The sequence below is a fragment of the Lytechinus variegatus genome, chromosome 14, assembly GCF_018143015.1.
Source record: "Lytechinus variegatus isolate NC3 chromosome 14, Lvar_3.0, whole genome shotgun sequence".
Classification (NCBI taxonomy): Eukaryota; Metazoa; Echinodermata; class Echinoidea; order Temnopleuroida; family Toxopneustidae; genus Lytechinus; species Lytechinus variegatus.
Genome location: NC_054753.1, coordinates 2,612,935 through 2,631,182, shown reverse-complemented (window position 1 = coordinate 2,631,182; position 18,248 = coordinate 2,612,935). Strand labels below are relative to the sequence as shown.

General features: G+C 36.5%; 1 protein-coding gene and 1 non-coding gene across 2 annotated transcripts in view; one reads left to right on the top strand and one right to left on the bottom strand.

The window, feature by feature from the left end:
- Window positions 1–18,248, top strand: part of LOC121427853 — a 45,738-nt gene that overhangs the window by 22,970 nt on the left and 4,520 nt on the right. The window contains exon 3 of the mRNA XM_041624426.1: window positions 17,562–18,239. Within this exon, the coding sequence (XP_041480360.1) occupies window positions 17,562–18,239 (678 nt within the window). The remainder of the gene's footprint in view (window positions 1–17,561; window positions 18,240–18,248) is intronic.
- Window positions 11,944–12,015, bottom strand: TRNAS-UGA. Its single transcript has one exon. It is a non-coding gene; the product is annotated as a tRNA-Ser (tRNA).

Sequence of the window (18,248 nt, the reverse complement as noted above, 5' to 3'; positions counted from 1 at the left end):
ATGAAATTTTAATTGCTGCAGTAATATACACCACGAAAAGTTGAAAATCAAAATATTTTCATTTGTATTTTTCGCCTAACTTTGTTGTGTTATCGGTAAATAGAGTAGAAATAGATATTACTCCATGGAGTATGGACTGTGGATGATTCTGATGACGACAACAATGACGATTGTGGGGTGGTGGTGATAATATTGATGGTGATTTCGATAAGAATATATTGATAATGGTGTTGTTTGAAACGATGATGACGGACATGATTGAGATGATGTAGTGATATTGATGACGATGACAATTGTGATTGTGACGATGATCGGGATGATGGTGATGATGATGACGACGACGACGACGACGATGATGATGATGATGATGAGGATATTCGTGAAAACGATGATTATTAAGACGATGATGGATTGATGCCTGTGCTAGTTATAGTAATTTTTGTAGAAGAAGAGAATTAATACTAACTGTTAAACATTCACTATCTGATCATTTTTGTACATTGACTGAAAACAAATGTAAACTGGAGCCATATTGACTGTGAAAGCAGATGTACATGTAAACTGATGGTTTATTGAATAAAACACCCTACTGTGGGTGAAAAATAAATTGGAAAAAAAAGAAGAGAATGCGAATCACCGGTCAAAGAATGAAGACTGTATAGTATACCTAATATTGTATTGTATAAGCATGCAGGATGCATATGCCTGAGAACCTGGTGATTATTACGATACCAATAACGGCATCGATGATGATGGATACATGATGGTAAGAGGCCTGGGGTTATACCGCCATAATTTTCAACCTTCTAGCTCCCCCTCTTTCTCTTTTCGTTCGTTCGTTCTTTCTTTCTTTCTTCCTTCCTTTCTTCCTTCCTTCCTTTTTTTCTTTCATTTATTTTTTTAAAATTTTTATTATTATTATTATTTATTCATTTTTTTTTCATGGGGGGGGGGGGGGGAATTTACGAATTACAAGCAGAAAGAACAAAGAAATTGTAAAGTAACGTACAGTATGGGGGGGCAACAGGTGCCATGGCCGTGGTCTTTTGTTTCTTTCTTTCTTTCCTTCCTTCTTCCTTTTTTTCTTTCTCCCCCTCTTTCTGCCCTCTCTCCCTGCCTTCTTCTCTATTCTCGCTTTATGCTCATGCCCCCTCTCAAACTCTTTGTTTTTCTCCTATTCCTCCCTTTCCGTGTACCCCCCTCTCCTCATTTCTTTCTCCGTTTTATTTCCCCCTATTTTTCTCTCTTTCTGTCTGTCACTGACTCTACTCTTCTTTGAAAGAATATTACAGTAGAGATATATGACATCAGACAGCCTTAAAATGTCTGAATGTCACCCAAATCTTTATCAATACGTGTCTAAAAACACTATATGATGAGAAACAGACGTTAAATACATTTACAGAAAAACGACTATTTTTATACAAATTCTCAACCACCACCGCACGATGATAAAGGCGCGCATCCCCGTGTCTGCATCTCCATAATCCATATACATTCATTTTCTGACAGCCTTATTCTGCACCATACAGTATATCGCGATATTCCTAATTGCATTAACATTTTATAAACCCTGGCTTGTCGATAACACCGCTTTGATCCTGTTGATGATTTTAACATCTTACTTTGACATGGGATTTTTTTTCAAAGCATAAAACCACATCTATGTAGATAAAATAAGGGGGAAAAAACTATTAATTATTGCCTGGGTAATATTCTTTGAAATCATGGATTTGTCATTTTCGTTGCTGAGCCTATTATTGAGACAACAGGCGACGAATGTAAATTGTAATACATTGTAATTTCATTTCAATGAGTTGTTTTATAGTTCGCTTGCTTTTGTTGAATATTTGAATGAAACAAATTCGTTCAATCAATCAAAGATTTGGCAAGATTAGAACACCACATCATAGATAACGCCAAATCGTAATCATTTTTGAAAAGTGATCAGCCATGATACAATCATTTATCATGTTAACATATTCATGACATTAATTAGGATAATGGTGGGAGCCTAGCATGCTTATTATCTCATAAATCTTTTATTCAGGTGCACAATAATATCAAAACATATGATTTAAAGTTGTTTTTTTTGGGGGGGGGGGCATGGATTACGTTGTTCTCGAAAGTGGTATGCATTTCGTTGCTTGTAATATTGTATAGAATATTTTGCTTCGTCTGTCAAAATTATGTTTATGCATAAACAATACAACGTCATTGTCATAACCCGACCTACCCCAATGTTACCGAAAGAGCGAGAATAGAAAAGTGGAGAAGGGGCATTCGATGTCGGGTATAAAGGTGATTTTAATGTATAAGGCACGGACGAAATTCTCCTTTACGACAATGTTGTGTAGGATTTTTCATTCCATTTTGAACAAACTGACGTCTTAAAACACATTTTCTCTTCGCTCAGGTGCATAAATTATGCCACTCTCTATCTTGATATACAAACAATCAATCTTGTTGGCATTTCTTCCTACCTCATAGCCGTTGTTTGATTTATTGCAGGTCGGATACACCCGGGTTAACTATACAGGGAAACTTTCAGTGAGAACAAGATGGGGGGGGGGGGGGGTGGATATGGGAGTCAGTGGCACTTATCAAGGTTACACTTCGTAGTTCCGAAGGTTCTTAATTCGCTGAATCGAAACACGTAAATTACATATACCTCGATGTTCGTTAATCCGAAAACGTAAAAGATTCGTTGTTCCGAAGGTTCGTTAATCCGAAAACGAAAAAAGGCTCGTTGTTCCGAAGGCTCATGAGTCCGAAAACGAAATAAGGTTCGTTAATCATTACGTTTTCGGACTAACGAACCTTCGGAATTACGAATCTCATTTCGTTTTCGGACTAACGAACCTTCGGAATTACGAACCTCATTTCGTTTTCGGACTAACGAACCTTACTTTGCTTTCGGACTAACGAACCTTCGGAATTACAAACCTTCGGAATAACGAATGTATGCGGAGGGTGGATATGGGAGTCAGTGGCACTTATCAATAATAGTAGTAACTGGAATAATATTTCTTCAAGGAACGTGAGATGGTGAAGGTGCTATAGAGACAGGTAGACGGAGGGGAAGACAGAAGTGGAAACATTGTTAGAAAATTTATCCTTAAAATAAAAGAAGTTCCTGCAGCAGAGTCTCGAGAACACCTGTAATCCTAACAGATTGCGTAATTTTACAGGAAATAGGTATTTGGAGTATGGAACCTTACAAATTACTTTAAGAAGACACATTTCCCCCTTTTTAAACAGACCTATTCGGTTAAATTGCAGCAAAAATTCCTCTTTTATGAATTTACAGAATGATTCTGTTATTGCTTTTTCTGCTAATTCTTTTGTTTTTCTGTAAAATCAGGGTTTTTTAACAGTGCAGACAAAGGGAGAAAAAGACAGAGAAAGAGAAAGGAGAAGAGAAAGATAAAAAGGGAGAGGAAGAGGAGGCATGGAGGGGGAGGGGGTCTTGACGGGGTTGATATTGTTGATATTTTTATAGTCTTTTGATATCTATGGTAGATTTGAAACTAGTATTCAGTATACTGTATATAAGCTTACGCCTTTGTGAAAACGGTAGAGAGGTATTGAGGAATTTCCATATAAATTGGATAAAATTTGACAAGTCTCTCTCCGTATTCATAGGCGGATCAGAAAAGCACTCATTAAAATGGAAATGTTCATTGTTCTGTCCATGTTGGAATCATCTTACCTGCAGAATCCCGCAATTTAATATCCGTATAACTTACAGATGTTTTTTTTTTTTGAGGGGGGGGGTTCAAATTCGCTTTTGTTGAAAGCATTTCAACATCCAAAATTGACTGTTTAACATGACAATAACAAGGAAAATTGACTAATACAATGCAGTCAATTCATCACATAGTAATTTCCTTTCAATAAAAATATCAACTTCGTTCACTCGACGCTATAAAATAACTGAATTTTCCCGCCAACGTTTGAGTCTCCTCTCAATGTGCATTTTCCAGAGAAGTCATCATGAAAATTAGGATGCTAAAGGAGAATGAAACCTTTGGAACAAGATAGCTTGTGTGGAAACAGAAAAATCAAAGAAACGGATCGATGAAAGTGTGATAAAATTCTGACTAATAATGAGAAAGTTATGAGCATTTTAATATTGTGATTACTAATGCTATGGAGATCCTCAAATTGGCAATGCGACAAAGATGTATGATGTCACTTGTGAACAACTCTCCCCATTATTCAAGTATATATTTTTAACTTAAATTGCCTCTTTTATCACATCTATCAGAAGATCATGACTTGTGTTCTTTCTATAGGAGGGCATGCAATACAGATTTTTAAAGAATACATCATGGATAAAGAGTTTATATCATCATAACAAAAAGCAAAAAGAGACATTTTGAGGGTATTTGATAGTCCATCAAAGGGAAAGTTGTTCATGTGACATCACCCACCCTTGTCGCATTGCCAATGGGAGGAGGTCCATAGCATTAGTGATTGCAATATTCAAATGCTCATGACTTTCTCATTATTTGTCCGATTTTTCTCAAACTTTCTTTGTACTTATTCTTTGATTTTTCTCTTCCCACAAAAAGCTATCTTATTCCAAAGGTTTCATTCTCCTCAACGAGGGTAAGAGCGAGAATGAGAGAGACTGGCGGGTGGTAAGGGAGGGGGGGGGGGGGTATCGGATTTTATGAAAGTTATATGAAAATTCGTACTAAGTGGTTCCTGTCCATAACGACTAGTTTTCTTTCTTTCTTTAAAAGATCTTGACCACTTTACCATACGTAAAAAAAAATGTTTACCCTCTGTTGGGAATGGACAAGTCGCTGTAACTATATTGAGTTTATATCATGCTCATTCATATGAAATGCGCCCATCCATCCACCGGGTGCATTAATGGACTGTTGTTTTAAGAAATTGCTCTGGCCGCCAGGCGCACGGGGAGTAATTTTAAGCATTACGATGAAGCGATCGCCATATTATAAGGATCACCATCCGCAGCTTTGGCATTATCTCAGATCAGAGAAAGAGGTAGAGGGAGAGAAAGAGAGGGGGACAGAATGGGAGGCGAAGGTGGAGGGGGAGAGGTGTATATTGGTGGCGACAACAGGGTTTAAAGAAGAAGGGGATTGGAGGGTGGCAAAGTTTTGAACGCCCCAATCTCATTCTTTGCAACCATTTATTTGTTTTGTCTAGTTATGATTTGTTTTTCTTCTATTAAAAGGAAAAAGTTGGGGCGTTAACCCCAAAGCTGCCTCTGACCTCATTATATTATATTTCAACCATTTTAACATTAAATGTTTTAAACATTCAACATCATATGAATTATAATTTGATTGCGTGTTCATTAATGTGTTTATTGTACTATCTTCTCTATTTACAGGACCACTAACAAATAGAGATGAAGATAGGGAGTATCCTCCAGACGTCTTTCGTCGTTGTCATGGTGATATTAGTGGTCATTGCCGGGGCGGACGCGAAAAAGAGAAACAGGAAACGCCCTCCCGATACTCCAGGGAAGCTAAAAGGTATGACGTTATTTCATGTTGCTGACGATGCTGCTGCTGCTGCTGCTGATGATGTTGGTGGTGATGATGCTGATGATGATAATGATGATGATGAAGATGATGATGGTGGTGGTGGTGATGATGATGGTGATGACGACGATGATGATGATGATGGTACTGATGACGATGATATCGCACCTATATTTTACCAAGTTATACATTCAGAGCAGCACATTAGTATCAAAAAATCATATCAAACGATTTTCTAAGGTCATTTCGGAGGTGTAAGAGTATATATGATTCCAAATGTACTGACCGCACAAGTTTTATAACTATAAAATGTCAATAAAGTTCAAGACAAGCCGCGAAATGATAAGCAGAAGACAAAGGATCGAATGACCAATAAATGTAAAATATACAACCTGAAAGAGAAGAGTATGCCTTAGTGAGATGTAACGTTTCTTTCTCCCCATTTACGAAATGGCATCAGATTGTTACTATGGCAACCCCAGACCCATCTGTGTTTATCAGAGATGTACATCAGTCATAAAAATACTTTGAAAAATATTTGCTTGACATTTCCCTGCGTTACTTTCTCTTTCCTGCCCTTTCTTTTCATCCGTCTTTTTCAAGACGACTCACAGTCGTGATGTGTGTGAATTCGTCTTCTTTCCTAGCATTATTATTAGATTTTGATTGTCGATTGTTGACTGTATTGATTTTGTTTCACTGTCAATATTAATTAAAAGTATTTCTGTCAGTTTTGCGTGACTGTGATAATTGAATTTCAACTGCACTCTTCTCTGCTTCATGCGTGGTGCTGTGGTATCTAAACAGCCTCGGAGTTAATAATTTATATCATTTATATGTTAATGATTTAAGGGAGGGGAGGGGGGTAACGTCAGTCACCTTCTGCCCCCTAGTTCCGCAGTGGCCCCTGTGTTTTCAGCAAGACTATGCTACATTGTTATTAAAGCAATACTCAAGGAAACTCAGCAGTGCCAAGTATGATCAACCATATCAACTTGATATTCGAAGAGGCTCTCGTAACGAATTTCGATCTCCCCTTCCACGTCTCTCGTGTATTTTTTTTCTAAATCCCCAAACTACTCCTGCTCACCATGCCATCCTAGTCTGTTGCCATGGAAACGACCAGAACAAGAAGATGGATAGTTTGCCATTATTTTTCTTGAGATGTAAATGCTCCGAACTTTATGGTTTGGGCTCGATACATGTAATTTTTTTTTAAATAATAATTACGTTGGAATGAAAGCATAAAGAGTGTGATATTCAAAGCTTTTCGTAAAGTACATAAGACCTTTGGTACGACTAGAATATGGAACGCCTCAATTCATTCTAAAAATGTGTCATTAATGTTTACCTAATACCTATAAACGTGTTCATTTATCCAACAAAAATCAGATTAAGACAAATACAATCATTTGTCCTGAAAGTGCGTTTTAGAATACATTAGAATTTTAACCCTAGCGAATGTAATTAGTGATCAATATGCCCAGAACATTCATTTGATTTAAGCATTGCAAGGAAAAGGGGGAAAAGAGATGAAGAAAATGCAAGAGAGAAAGTAGAATATAATAAAGAGAGATCTCTGTTGTATAACTCTTAATACCTCTATAATAAATTCGTTTGACGTGTTATTTTTTTTCTCTTTCGTTAATGTATTTCGCGTAGGTTTGCCCGCTTATAACTGTGTCATAACTGTCTTGATCTACATTTTTATTACAATTGCGATAACGATTCTTCAATAACTTTACCTTGAAATAATTGCTCTCGACTTCTAAGGTTTGGCTTCAAGCACCAATCGCGTTGATAATCTTTTGATTGACACAATAATTTTGATGTTCTAAGTTAAAGTCATGTTCAGTAGAAGACGTCAATATTGTTTACACGTGATTTTTACTTATTTCCCCCTCCTTCTTCTTCTCCTCCTCTTCTTCTTCTTCTATACTTTTTTTTACTTCGAGCGGTTGCGGATAAGGGTCACAGAATGGGGATATATTTTACAAGAATTTTAAGCAAATAAGGTGGAGGTGGAGGGAAAACACTAACCGGCCTTTCCCAACCTCTATTTTTAATTTTCAATTCAATTCTTTTATTTCATTTCCATTCAAAACATAATACAAAGTAATATAAAGCAATACAGATCAAGTACAATTTAATAGAAGGGCATTCTTACTTCGTAAAACAAAAAAAAGTATAATATAGAGCATAAATGGAAATGAGGGGGATCCACTAAAAAGCAAAGCTTGTAAAGTGTGGATCCCCTGGGAAATGAAGAAATTATAGTTGATTTATTCTTATATGCGTACATGCATGTATTACATGAAAGAAAAAGAGAGCAAAAGAAATCTTATTGATGCAAACATAATTACTGAAATGATGCAAACTTTTCACACAAAGACGTCTTCGTTGGTCTTCTATAACAAGGAAGCAGAAAAAACTAGAGTTCTTTCTTCACCAGGAAAGCAATTTTTACAAAAAACAGGAAGCGAAAGGGAGAATTAACCTTTGTCACCAGTGCCCCCCCCCAAAAAAAAAAATCCACCCGTATTGTACATCCTAGATACTTTCATGTCATTTCCTCGCATATCCCACAGGGTATACTGGGAATGATTTTACCCGAGATCATCATGCAGATGCCTAATATGAGAAACGTTTTCAGAAGCCATATTGCCGGAAAGCCATCCAAGTGATTGCATAAATAAATATAAATAAAATCCACAAGGACATCCGTTTTTTTTCTAGAAAGCCTTATCTAACATGAGTGAATGAATAATTACTCTGGATATTCACCATGTTCACGCAGTGTGGCAACCACAATGTTCGGGATATTTCAAGGGGACCATTCTTACCTTACAAGACACATATCAAATTAGGTTTTTTTAAAATTATTTTCATGGTTTACAAAATTAATTATATTTACATAATTTTCTTTTGCTTCGCAACTCATTAACCAAACAATATTACACGTTGAACTATATTTCAAATCAACTTCTAGTTTAGATCCAGTGTTTGGCATGTCACTGGATTCAAACTAGATATTTGAGCTTAACGCTTTTCTTCTGACGTGTCTGTAAGGAAATTTTCTGGTCGGCCATTGTTAAAAATATTTATAATCTTTACTTTGCATTTTGTGATCGTACGAAATTAAAATATGAAAAAAAGACGTATTTCCTTTCAGCGTATTTATAGTTTTACAAGTTTTTACAAGCTTGTAAAGGTTGAACAATATTAGGATATAATCTTGTTTGTGTCTTCTTGATATTCATCCATTAATTTTATGAAATTTGTGATATTTGTTTGCGGATCAGAGATGTAAAATGCGTTTTTCCAGATTACTAAAGTTTTTAAAGGTCTTAAGATTGAAAGATTTGAGTTTTACAATTTGGAACAAATCATCATTACGTATAGCCGAATATAATTTAATTCATATCCCTTTTATTCAAAGTTGTAATTTGAATATTCGATTTATAATCTACATTATACCGATGGGGCGTATTTTTTTTTTCATGAAGTGCCCTGATATTATTCTGACATGGGGGCGATCAACTCTTCCCAGGTCTACATACTCCCCAGGCACGGTTGAATAAATCTCATTGCAATTAAGTCCCTTCCTGAAGTCCCCAGAGAATTATTCATAATTTCTTTTTCTCGAATCCTCTTTATTTCTTACTAGGCACACCGGCGCAGTCACTTTTCATTTTGAAATCCATCTCTTTCGAATCTAACTACAAAATAAGGTCTGCTAAGAGTGTAGTTGGAAAATAATTCCAATAATAAATGACCATTAAACTAAATTATATTCAAACTATATACCATGTACAACGGTGACAACTAATTTTATATGTTGGGCGATTAGATCTATGGTTTGTATACCAAATAAGCGAGTCTAATGCAAAATTTAATAATTCGAAATTCGAATTCTATTTGAGATACCGTAGTGGCCTCCTTCTTCTCCCCCCCCCCCCCCTCTTCCTCCTTGATTTTACCACCATCTTCTTTTTTTTTTCTCTCTCTCTCTCTCTTTCGTTTCTCTACCTTTTCAGTCTATAGGCCTAATGTAAGTTTCTTACTTATTCATTTTATTCGGGATGGGGGTTTAAGCTTGAGACCACTAATCACCCTTCTAAATCATTTGATTCACCAATTTATGTGCGTTTTCTTCTTGATATCGATAAAATTAAAGAAAACGATGACATGTTTTGGTTGGTATTGGTGCACTGAACAAGATGTCCCTTATAAACATCTCGACCAGGGACGCTGCATGTCATTTCTTCGTCAATAAATACACCAGGGGTTATATCTCAGACATTTTCATTACCCCAAAAATGTTTTATTCATACAGTAACTCTATATACGAGGTATGATAATATTTGGTGAGAATGTATTATGACAACCGGCAACATAAACGAGAGTGGAATGACAATATTGTGGGCTCCACGAAGAACCGAGAGATACTTGAATCTAACGCAGCTCTTTGTAAGTAAGATGGTCCAGAGGCTAGATTGATGTGATGCGTGATTTGACGGATTGAAATGATGTCAGATATAAATAAAAACTGATAGATATTTCAGATATTGAATATGAAATGCTTTAAGCTGGAAAAAGTTTTTGAAGGTCATGTTATACGCAACGGGAGAAGGGGGGGGGGGCGTGATTATGGAACATGTTTAATGGAAAATCTGTGAAACTAGTCTATACTAATAATTTTCACGAAAAACTTCCCAAAGTGCGTACTAGATCGAAGTAAACCAAACCAATTACGATTGGTTCAGATTACTCCTTTAAATTCCTATAAAAAACATATGACTTCTTCGTACAAGGTGAGGATTTACACATGACTGTATAAGCTTTTTAGTATGAATATTCATGTATAGACCAATGATAAATCGGCTTGCAACCTTCATTCTAACCGGGGGTGAAAACCACCCGACATTTGGATTAATGAATGGGTAACGAGGGTTCACACTTCTCATAAATCACTTGTCGCTCAATCCTCAGGGGCCCGTTGCAGAAAGAGTTGCAATCAATCGCAACTCCAAAAATCATGCGCAACTTGATTTTCAACCAATCAACAGCGCGCATTTGGGACTTGCGTTTGATTTTTTGACTTGCGTTTAAACGCAACTCTTTCTGCAACGGGCCCCTGATATAATTACCCACAATCAATCACTGGATAATGTTTGAGTCGAAAGAGCTCGCTTTATCATTGAATTTTCATTTTGAAAGGGGGGAAAACGAAAATCACGCAAGGGGATTTTTTTTATTTCTTTTTGCCATTGACAAAACGCCCTCCTTTATCACTATGATTACAACGGTTGTAATCTAAACGTTGTTATTTTTGATGATTCTTATAATGAAATATTTTATTTTTTATGTTAGGAATTATGTGTTTTATGTATGTAGATAATAACGCAGAGCCTTGTGAAAGACCAGTGATTTTTATAAATATTTTAATTGTATATATTGTATAATTTGACATAATTTTGTATAAAGCTGAAAAGGCTACTCTGGAAAAAGATTTGCAATTAATAAACAAATAAATGAAATATTTTGTTATACTTATCCCATTGAAACAGACTCTCCCATTCCTTTGCTTGAATCAAGCGATGTTGAAAGTTTTAATAATCAGATTACAGTTGCTGTTTAACTCAAAATTAATTACCATCTTCTGAAAAACATTTTGTTATGATTAAACCCTGTGGATGGGAAATGTCCTTAAAAAGAAGCTTCTGAACCCTTTATCACTTTCACGAAAAATATAAACATTTTAAATCAGGCTTATAAGGCTCACATTATATCAAAAGGTCATACTCAAGTTCGAATTTTAATAAGCCTACCTTCTTAACGACCACTTTTATGATAGATCGGTTAAACCTTGGGTAAATTTGACCTTATATCGTCCAAGTAATCACCTGATAAAAGAACGCCCTCATTGTGCGATAGAAGTGAAGCAGGAGGCAGTTTCCTGGAAAGGTCTCTCCAATTCCCTTACAGTCAACAATCTGACTGAATAGTGACGTTATCTACACATGACCGAGTATTGGGATGACACTAAAATCAGGAATACAGATAGTTGTGAAATGATAATTGTAAGGAAGAGAAATCTGCAAAATAAATAAGAATAGTATATTTTATGTAAGTCTATTTGTTGGTATACTGACCAACAGGAGGTTACATTAAGATCAGTTTATCATACTAATAACATGTTATAAATCACTGAAAATAATTATAATAATTTAAAGGTAAAAATATAAAATTAGATATAAACATATGTGTGAAGTTATACATGTACAACAGATTTGTCAACTCTTTTATTTAAATATTATGTAACAGAAATTGATAAAGAGAACAATGGTAGGCGTAGCTTAAATCAAGGTTCCCAAGAGCTATCTACCCTTTTGAAAAATTGGTGATGCAGAAGAAATGTCTCTGCCGGGAATCGAACCCGGGCCCCCAGCTTTCAACACTGGTCCCTTAACCACTAGACCACAGAGACGGGTTAGTTGTTAAGGCGACCCTGGTCCAATTGACCGTCAGATAGACAGATTTTCGACACTATACCAATTATAATTTCCTTTGTCGGGTGAAGGTGGGTTTTGAACAATGACAAGCCGCCATGCCTCAGCTGGATCAAAGCTATTGCTTTGATAAAGTACACTATAGGATCCATAATATGATACTATTATAAATGTTATGAGGTTAAGGTACCCATCTTCCTCTGTTCTTTTTCTCTTATTAGTTGAATGAGCCTATACATTTCAATTTGGTTTCTATAGCGCTTTTCTTGAGTAGATTTTTCAATTACAAACCTGCTCTCAATCAATTATTTGGAACGCGAGTTATAGTAGCTTTTAACGTTGACAAATAGGGCTCGTCTGTATGGTATTCAGCATGTGACGATTATCTAAGGTAGATGTGGAACAAGTCTGGGGCCCGTTGCAGAAAGAGTTGCAATCAAACGCATCTCTAAAAATCATTCGCAACTTCATTTTCAACCAATCAACAGCGCGCATTTTTGACTTACGATTGATTTTTTGACTTGCGTTTAAACGCAACTCTTTCTGCAACGGGCCCCTGATCGAACAACAAAGTTTGCATCTTAAAACAGCTCTTAGAATTCCTCCATGATGATACTTTACATACCTTTTATAAATATCGTTGATATTGATGTAGTTTGTAGATTTCTATAGGTGTTTTTCATATATGTACATTGTTGTCAATTACTGATGTAAGGACCCCACTGGAAATAAGCCATCTCGGCTTTCATGGGCAATCCTGTCAAGGTATACACTACTGTTCATATTTTCATGTACTTGTTCACAGTTACCTGACAAATAAAATCAATCAATCAATCAATCATTGTTTTGACAATAAAAATATTTCAATCTTAGGATGGTAGCGGAAAGGGGGGATGAAAACTGATATTAATTCCAATTGATTTTTTTTTAAATGGGGTGCGAAATTTACATCGTTTCAAAAAAAAAATTGGAGCGTCGCCGTTTTTATTTGAAGACGAATCAGAGGATTTATTTCGTCAGCAGAGATCTTTCCTACTTATTCAGTCATTATCTTTGGTGAAAGAGTCCCATCTGTTCAGCGTTACGGTGCAGTTACACTCGTGAAACCGACTCCAGACCGATCAAAATTGATGTGACTAGCATAATAGTTCGTAATGATGGTAACACTCCTTTCAATATCTTTTCTTAATTGAATGTCCATCTACACCTGCGACTCATGCGTTTGCAGTATTTTGACCCTGGTGGCGCGAAATCCTCTTACGGTCTATTAAGCATTTCACGACACTTTAATTACACCCGAGCTGCAACGCGATGATTTATGACGAATCTCACACTTCATTTATAAACAACAACCTAAACATGCTGGACTTATGTGACTTAAAGGGAAATATTCATTACTACACTCCAAAATATATTGGGTGAAATGCTCAATGAGGGCAACTATGTGTCCATCCAACATTGGGCATTTCTTTGGGGCATTTTTTATCCAGTGTGATGAAAACTTTGCCCAATCTAAATCAAGTGCTGCTTACTTTTTAAACATACTGGACAATATGCTTCCCGCATTGGGTAAAATACTGCCCCGAATTGATTTGACATGTAATTACCCTCGTGCTGGTTAGAATTTTACCCAATATTTTTTTTAAAGTGTATGCATATATACAGCTTAGTCAGGTTGCATATACGATATGGTATAGATAGTATCAATACATGCATTATGTATAGGACAAACTCAATTTGGATATTAATAAATTAATAAAAATTATCAATTTTTAAGGACAAGCCATAGAGGATTATTGAAACATTGGATTTTATTCACAAATTCAACAGTACTCTGTTTCCAGCATTATGATTTTTTTTAACAATTATATTTCTGTTTCTGGCTGCCCATCAAAACTTCACTTTTTTCACATGATTAATCTTTATGCTAGTACATTTGAAATGTCGATTTTTTTTTTCACTTGCTCCGTTACTCCTCGCCAAGTTTCATTTTAGATAAAAAATTATTATACTGAACATGTCCGAAAGAAGACCTTTCCTTTAGACCCATGCATGGGTTTAGTAAGTGGGTCTCGCACGATCTGTCGAAAATGTTATGTTATTTTAGCGACACCATCGCATATCGAGGCACCAGCCACATAGATTAGATACTTTTAATTCACACCTCTTATATGCCAGGGGCGGCGCTAGTAGGATATTTTGATATGGAAGGAGGGGGAGGGGGAGACAACCTAGATATGATGTAATAGGGGTAGAGTTGAAATTGATGTTATTGGTTTTTTTTTTAGGTTTTATGGCACTAATCTATTGATCTCCGGTAATATACAGGGGCCAGACTTCTGACTGTTACATTACACAGTAAGAACACTATTTAAACATTTATTATAACAACGTTGTTTACTATATCATAAACCTTACAGTAGTTGTTTAAATTGTTTAAAAAAGTGTTTGACATCTTAAACAGCAAAATGCAATTTTCAATAATAAATTCTCAATAAAACATAAGCATGGCTGTTTAAACTGTCAAACTACTGTAAGGTTCGTATAGTAAACGTCCTTGTAAAATATAAACAGCATTTTTGCTGTGTATTCTTCCTTTTTCGTCCCCTTTCTCCATCTTATATCTTTTGCTTTTTTTTCTTTTACTACATGAAAAATCATAAGGGGGCACCCCCTGTTCCAAGTGTTGTCGCCGCTGACGCCACATGTCTATGTACCATCCAAGCACTACGGGGGTAGTTCCTCTACCCTATATGCTTTTAATTTACCCCTCATGCTACATGCAGTCATATTCACCTGTCTTCTATCTACCATCATTCATTTACCCTTTCTGGGGGCTGTTGCAGAAAGAGTTGCGTTTAAACGCAAGTCAAAAAGATCAATCGCAAGTCCCAAATGCGCACTGTTGATTGGTTGAAAATCAAGTTGCGCATGATTTTTAGAGTTTCGATTGATTGCAACTCTTTCTGCAACGGGCCCCTGTACAGACTCACCTGTATGCACGCAATTACCCATTAGCTCCCCAGGCCACAAAAGTAATTTGATGGAAAATTTCATTTCACTTTGGCTTCTTCTCAGTCACCGTACGCTGGTGATTGATCGCAAATTGAGTTATCATGCAAATTATGACGTCCCTATAATCATATTAGATGGCCACTATTGTAATATTTGAATTGGAGAAGGGGAAGTATATTATTGTTACTATTATATTGAAGCGATCTCCTCTGTTATAGCTTTCTATCAAATTGCAATAACTACATTTGTATTCCATCGGCCTATGTATAATACTGGACAATTTGAAGCCCAAACTTGATGTAATCAGATATAGGGTGGCATTTTTGGGAGGTGGGTGGGGGGGGGGTGAGGCGGAGACAGAGTATGACACAAAGATATTTTTCTTAAATGTTTAACATTGATTTTTGTTTCTCTAAATATCATTCTTTCACTTTTACCGCTTAGAGTTATTCCTTGTAAATGTATAGGAGGGGAGGGGGGGGGGGGGCTATCGCCCTTCTTCCCTATAATGACACTCCTGCGGTCATGATGATGTTTCATTAGCGTATACTGGTATATGGCATTATACTGAAATATTGGAAATGAATACCATTATATTGATAAACTAAAGTATATTAAATGGAGCTATCATATCCTTACAAAAATGATATTTTACCTTTTCTATTCGCTAAGGTCATAAAAAGTTCGATTATCAGGAACAATGGCTTTGCCAATTATAAAGATAGCTATTTCGTTACTTGAGTTTATATTGATTTCAGTAACATAGGTAGATTTTTTCCCATTAATGCAATTCATATTAATAAACATGAATGAATTGAGGTGAGATCGCCTCTTTCATGTAGTTTTATATTTTGTGGATGGGGAGGGGCAGTTATTGATTTTACTGACATGCCTGGGGGTAATTTGTTGGTGTTGTATTTTTTCTTATTCTGCTCCTCCATCTTCTTCCCATTTTGAATCGATTACTTCTTATGTGTTTCTCTTCTTTCTTCTCCCTCGTTTTCTTATTTTTCTACTCCTCGTCCTCGTTCTCTTTCTTCTACTTGATTAGGTTCTTACCCACTCACGACATGCGTGTCCATTTCATCCTTAATATAAAAATATCAGGACAAATTTGAAATAATACAGGCTCGGTATTGGTCAAAGAACCGCACCATTAACCATGCATAAACAACGTCTGAGATCAATTCCACTTGTCAGCACATATTATTTGCAATGTCATAAAAACGGATAGAAACGTGATTACTTGATTCTTTTCCCTTGGTTGTTGTTTTCCTTTTTTTTCGAGAATTCCTTGTTGTTCTGCTCATCTTTTTTGATGGAAAATGGATTTATTTGAGGACAAAGTAAAATGAGAATCCTAATAATGCATTTTGGTGAGATAAGTGAGTAGTGGAAGGTATTACGAGAGGAGGTTTTTAAAGACACAACAAGCATGCGAGTGTGTTGGGTGTGTGCGTGCCAGGGTGTCCGTGCGTGTTGACAAAAACCAATGCATGTTCTCAGAATACCAATTCGGAGAGATTTTAAGGGTATTTTATCTCACTGATTTTAACGAAGATAGAATATTTTTTAGAAATATACCACCCCTGGGCTTTAACATTTATATCTTTATGTGGGTTCTGACGTCACCATATGAAAGACGAGCCAAAATTAGGGCGTAAACTATGAACATTAGGTCGTGACTTCCACAATTTGATTTGTCATGAGAACACCGTACCCCAGTCAGATTTTCCTAAGTTAATTCTGTTATCTTTTTACATGTTTTAGTTTATGCTATTGTTGTTTCCAAACTTATGTTCTTTCAAATGAATAATAATATACAATTATCCCCCCCCCACCGAAAACACTCTTTTCAGAAGAAAGGGAGAAAAGGAAAAGGGAAGAAATATGATTTTATTTTGTGAATACTATGTCACATGCTATCACAATTTTTTTGCTCGCTCGCAGCTTAAAAAATGCCTCATACGCCATGTTTGGCCCCTTTGGCCCCTTTAACGTATGTATGTATTTACCCCAGGCATGTGATTTTTTTCCCAAAATTGTGTTTCTAATTCCCGTTTCTCATTATGTTGTAATTTTCATGTATATTTTTGTATTTGTCTGAAAATCTGTAATTCGGCCTTTGGGCCGCGAATGATTTCTTTTGTTCAAATAAACCATTTCTATTCTATTCTATTTTTAAACGTATGGCTCATATACACTACTGACGTCATCATGACTAAACGAAAGAAAATATTGAAATTTTTGGGGAAATTGTTACCATTAGATGAGCATTCTTATTTTGTAGGGGTCTCGGAATAAATAAAGTACCTCTCGAGTAAGTTTATTTGTTAATGTGTAATGGTGGCATCTTTATGTAAAATTTGAATTCCTTGACCGTTGAAATCCAAATAAAAAGGCACATAATAAAGATATATAAATGATGGAATTTTAAAACATGATTACAGAACATTTAAACATTGATCGACAGAAAATTTACTCGAAGATTGCATTCTCTCCTTTATAGATACACCGAGAAAGGGATCAAACAGTCCACCCGGAGCAGGCAACACTCAGCCAGGACAGGACACCGCCTTAACCACAACAGTCCCCGCTGAAAATGTCCCCCAGGCCGACCCGGCAGTCGCCCCGGAGGTCGAAAATCCGTCATCGAAATCGAAACAAAAAGAGAAACACCGAAATCGAGGCGGAAAACGACATCGGGATCACGAAGACGAATCGAGCGACGTTACCACGAAGGATGTGAAGGAGAAAGGTAATCGAAAGAAAGACAGGAGCGAGAAGAAGAAGCACCACAAGAAACACAATCAGGAGGCTGCGATCACGACGACGAGGACGACGACAACAACGCTCTCGATGACTGAGAACTCGAATGAGCTACCTGAGGAACCAGTGGCAGAAAACGAGCCAGCGATTGTGGAGGAAACACCGGAACCTGTTGCGGAAGGCGACCCCTTGGTTGAACCGGAGGTTGATTCAGATGACGACGTTGAGGCGACGATGATCATGACCTCGACGACGACGACGACGGTATCTTCGAAGAAGCATCACCGGGATCGTGAGGCTAAGAAACTCATGAGAGATCAAGCCCAGACTGATCGCGAAGCCAGGAAATTACGCAAGGAAGAGAAGAAACGAGAAAAGAAGGAGAAACGGAAACTCGCAAAAAATAACCCTGATTCAGGTAACGATT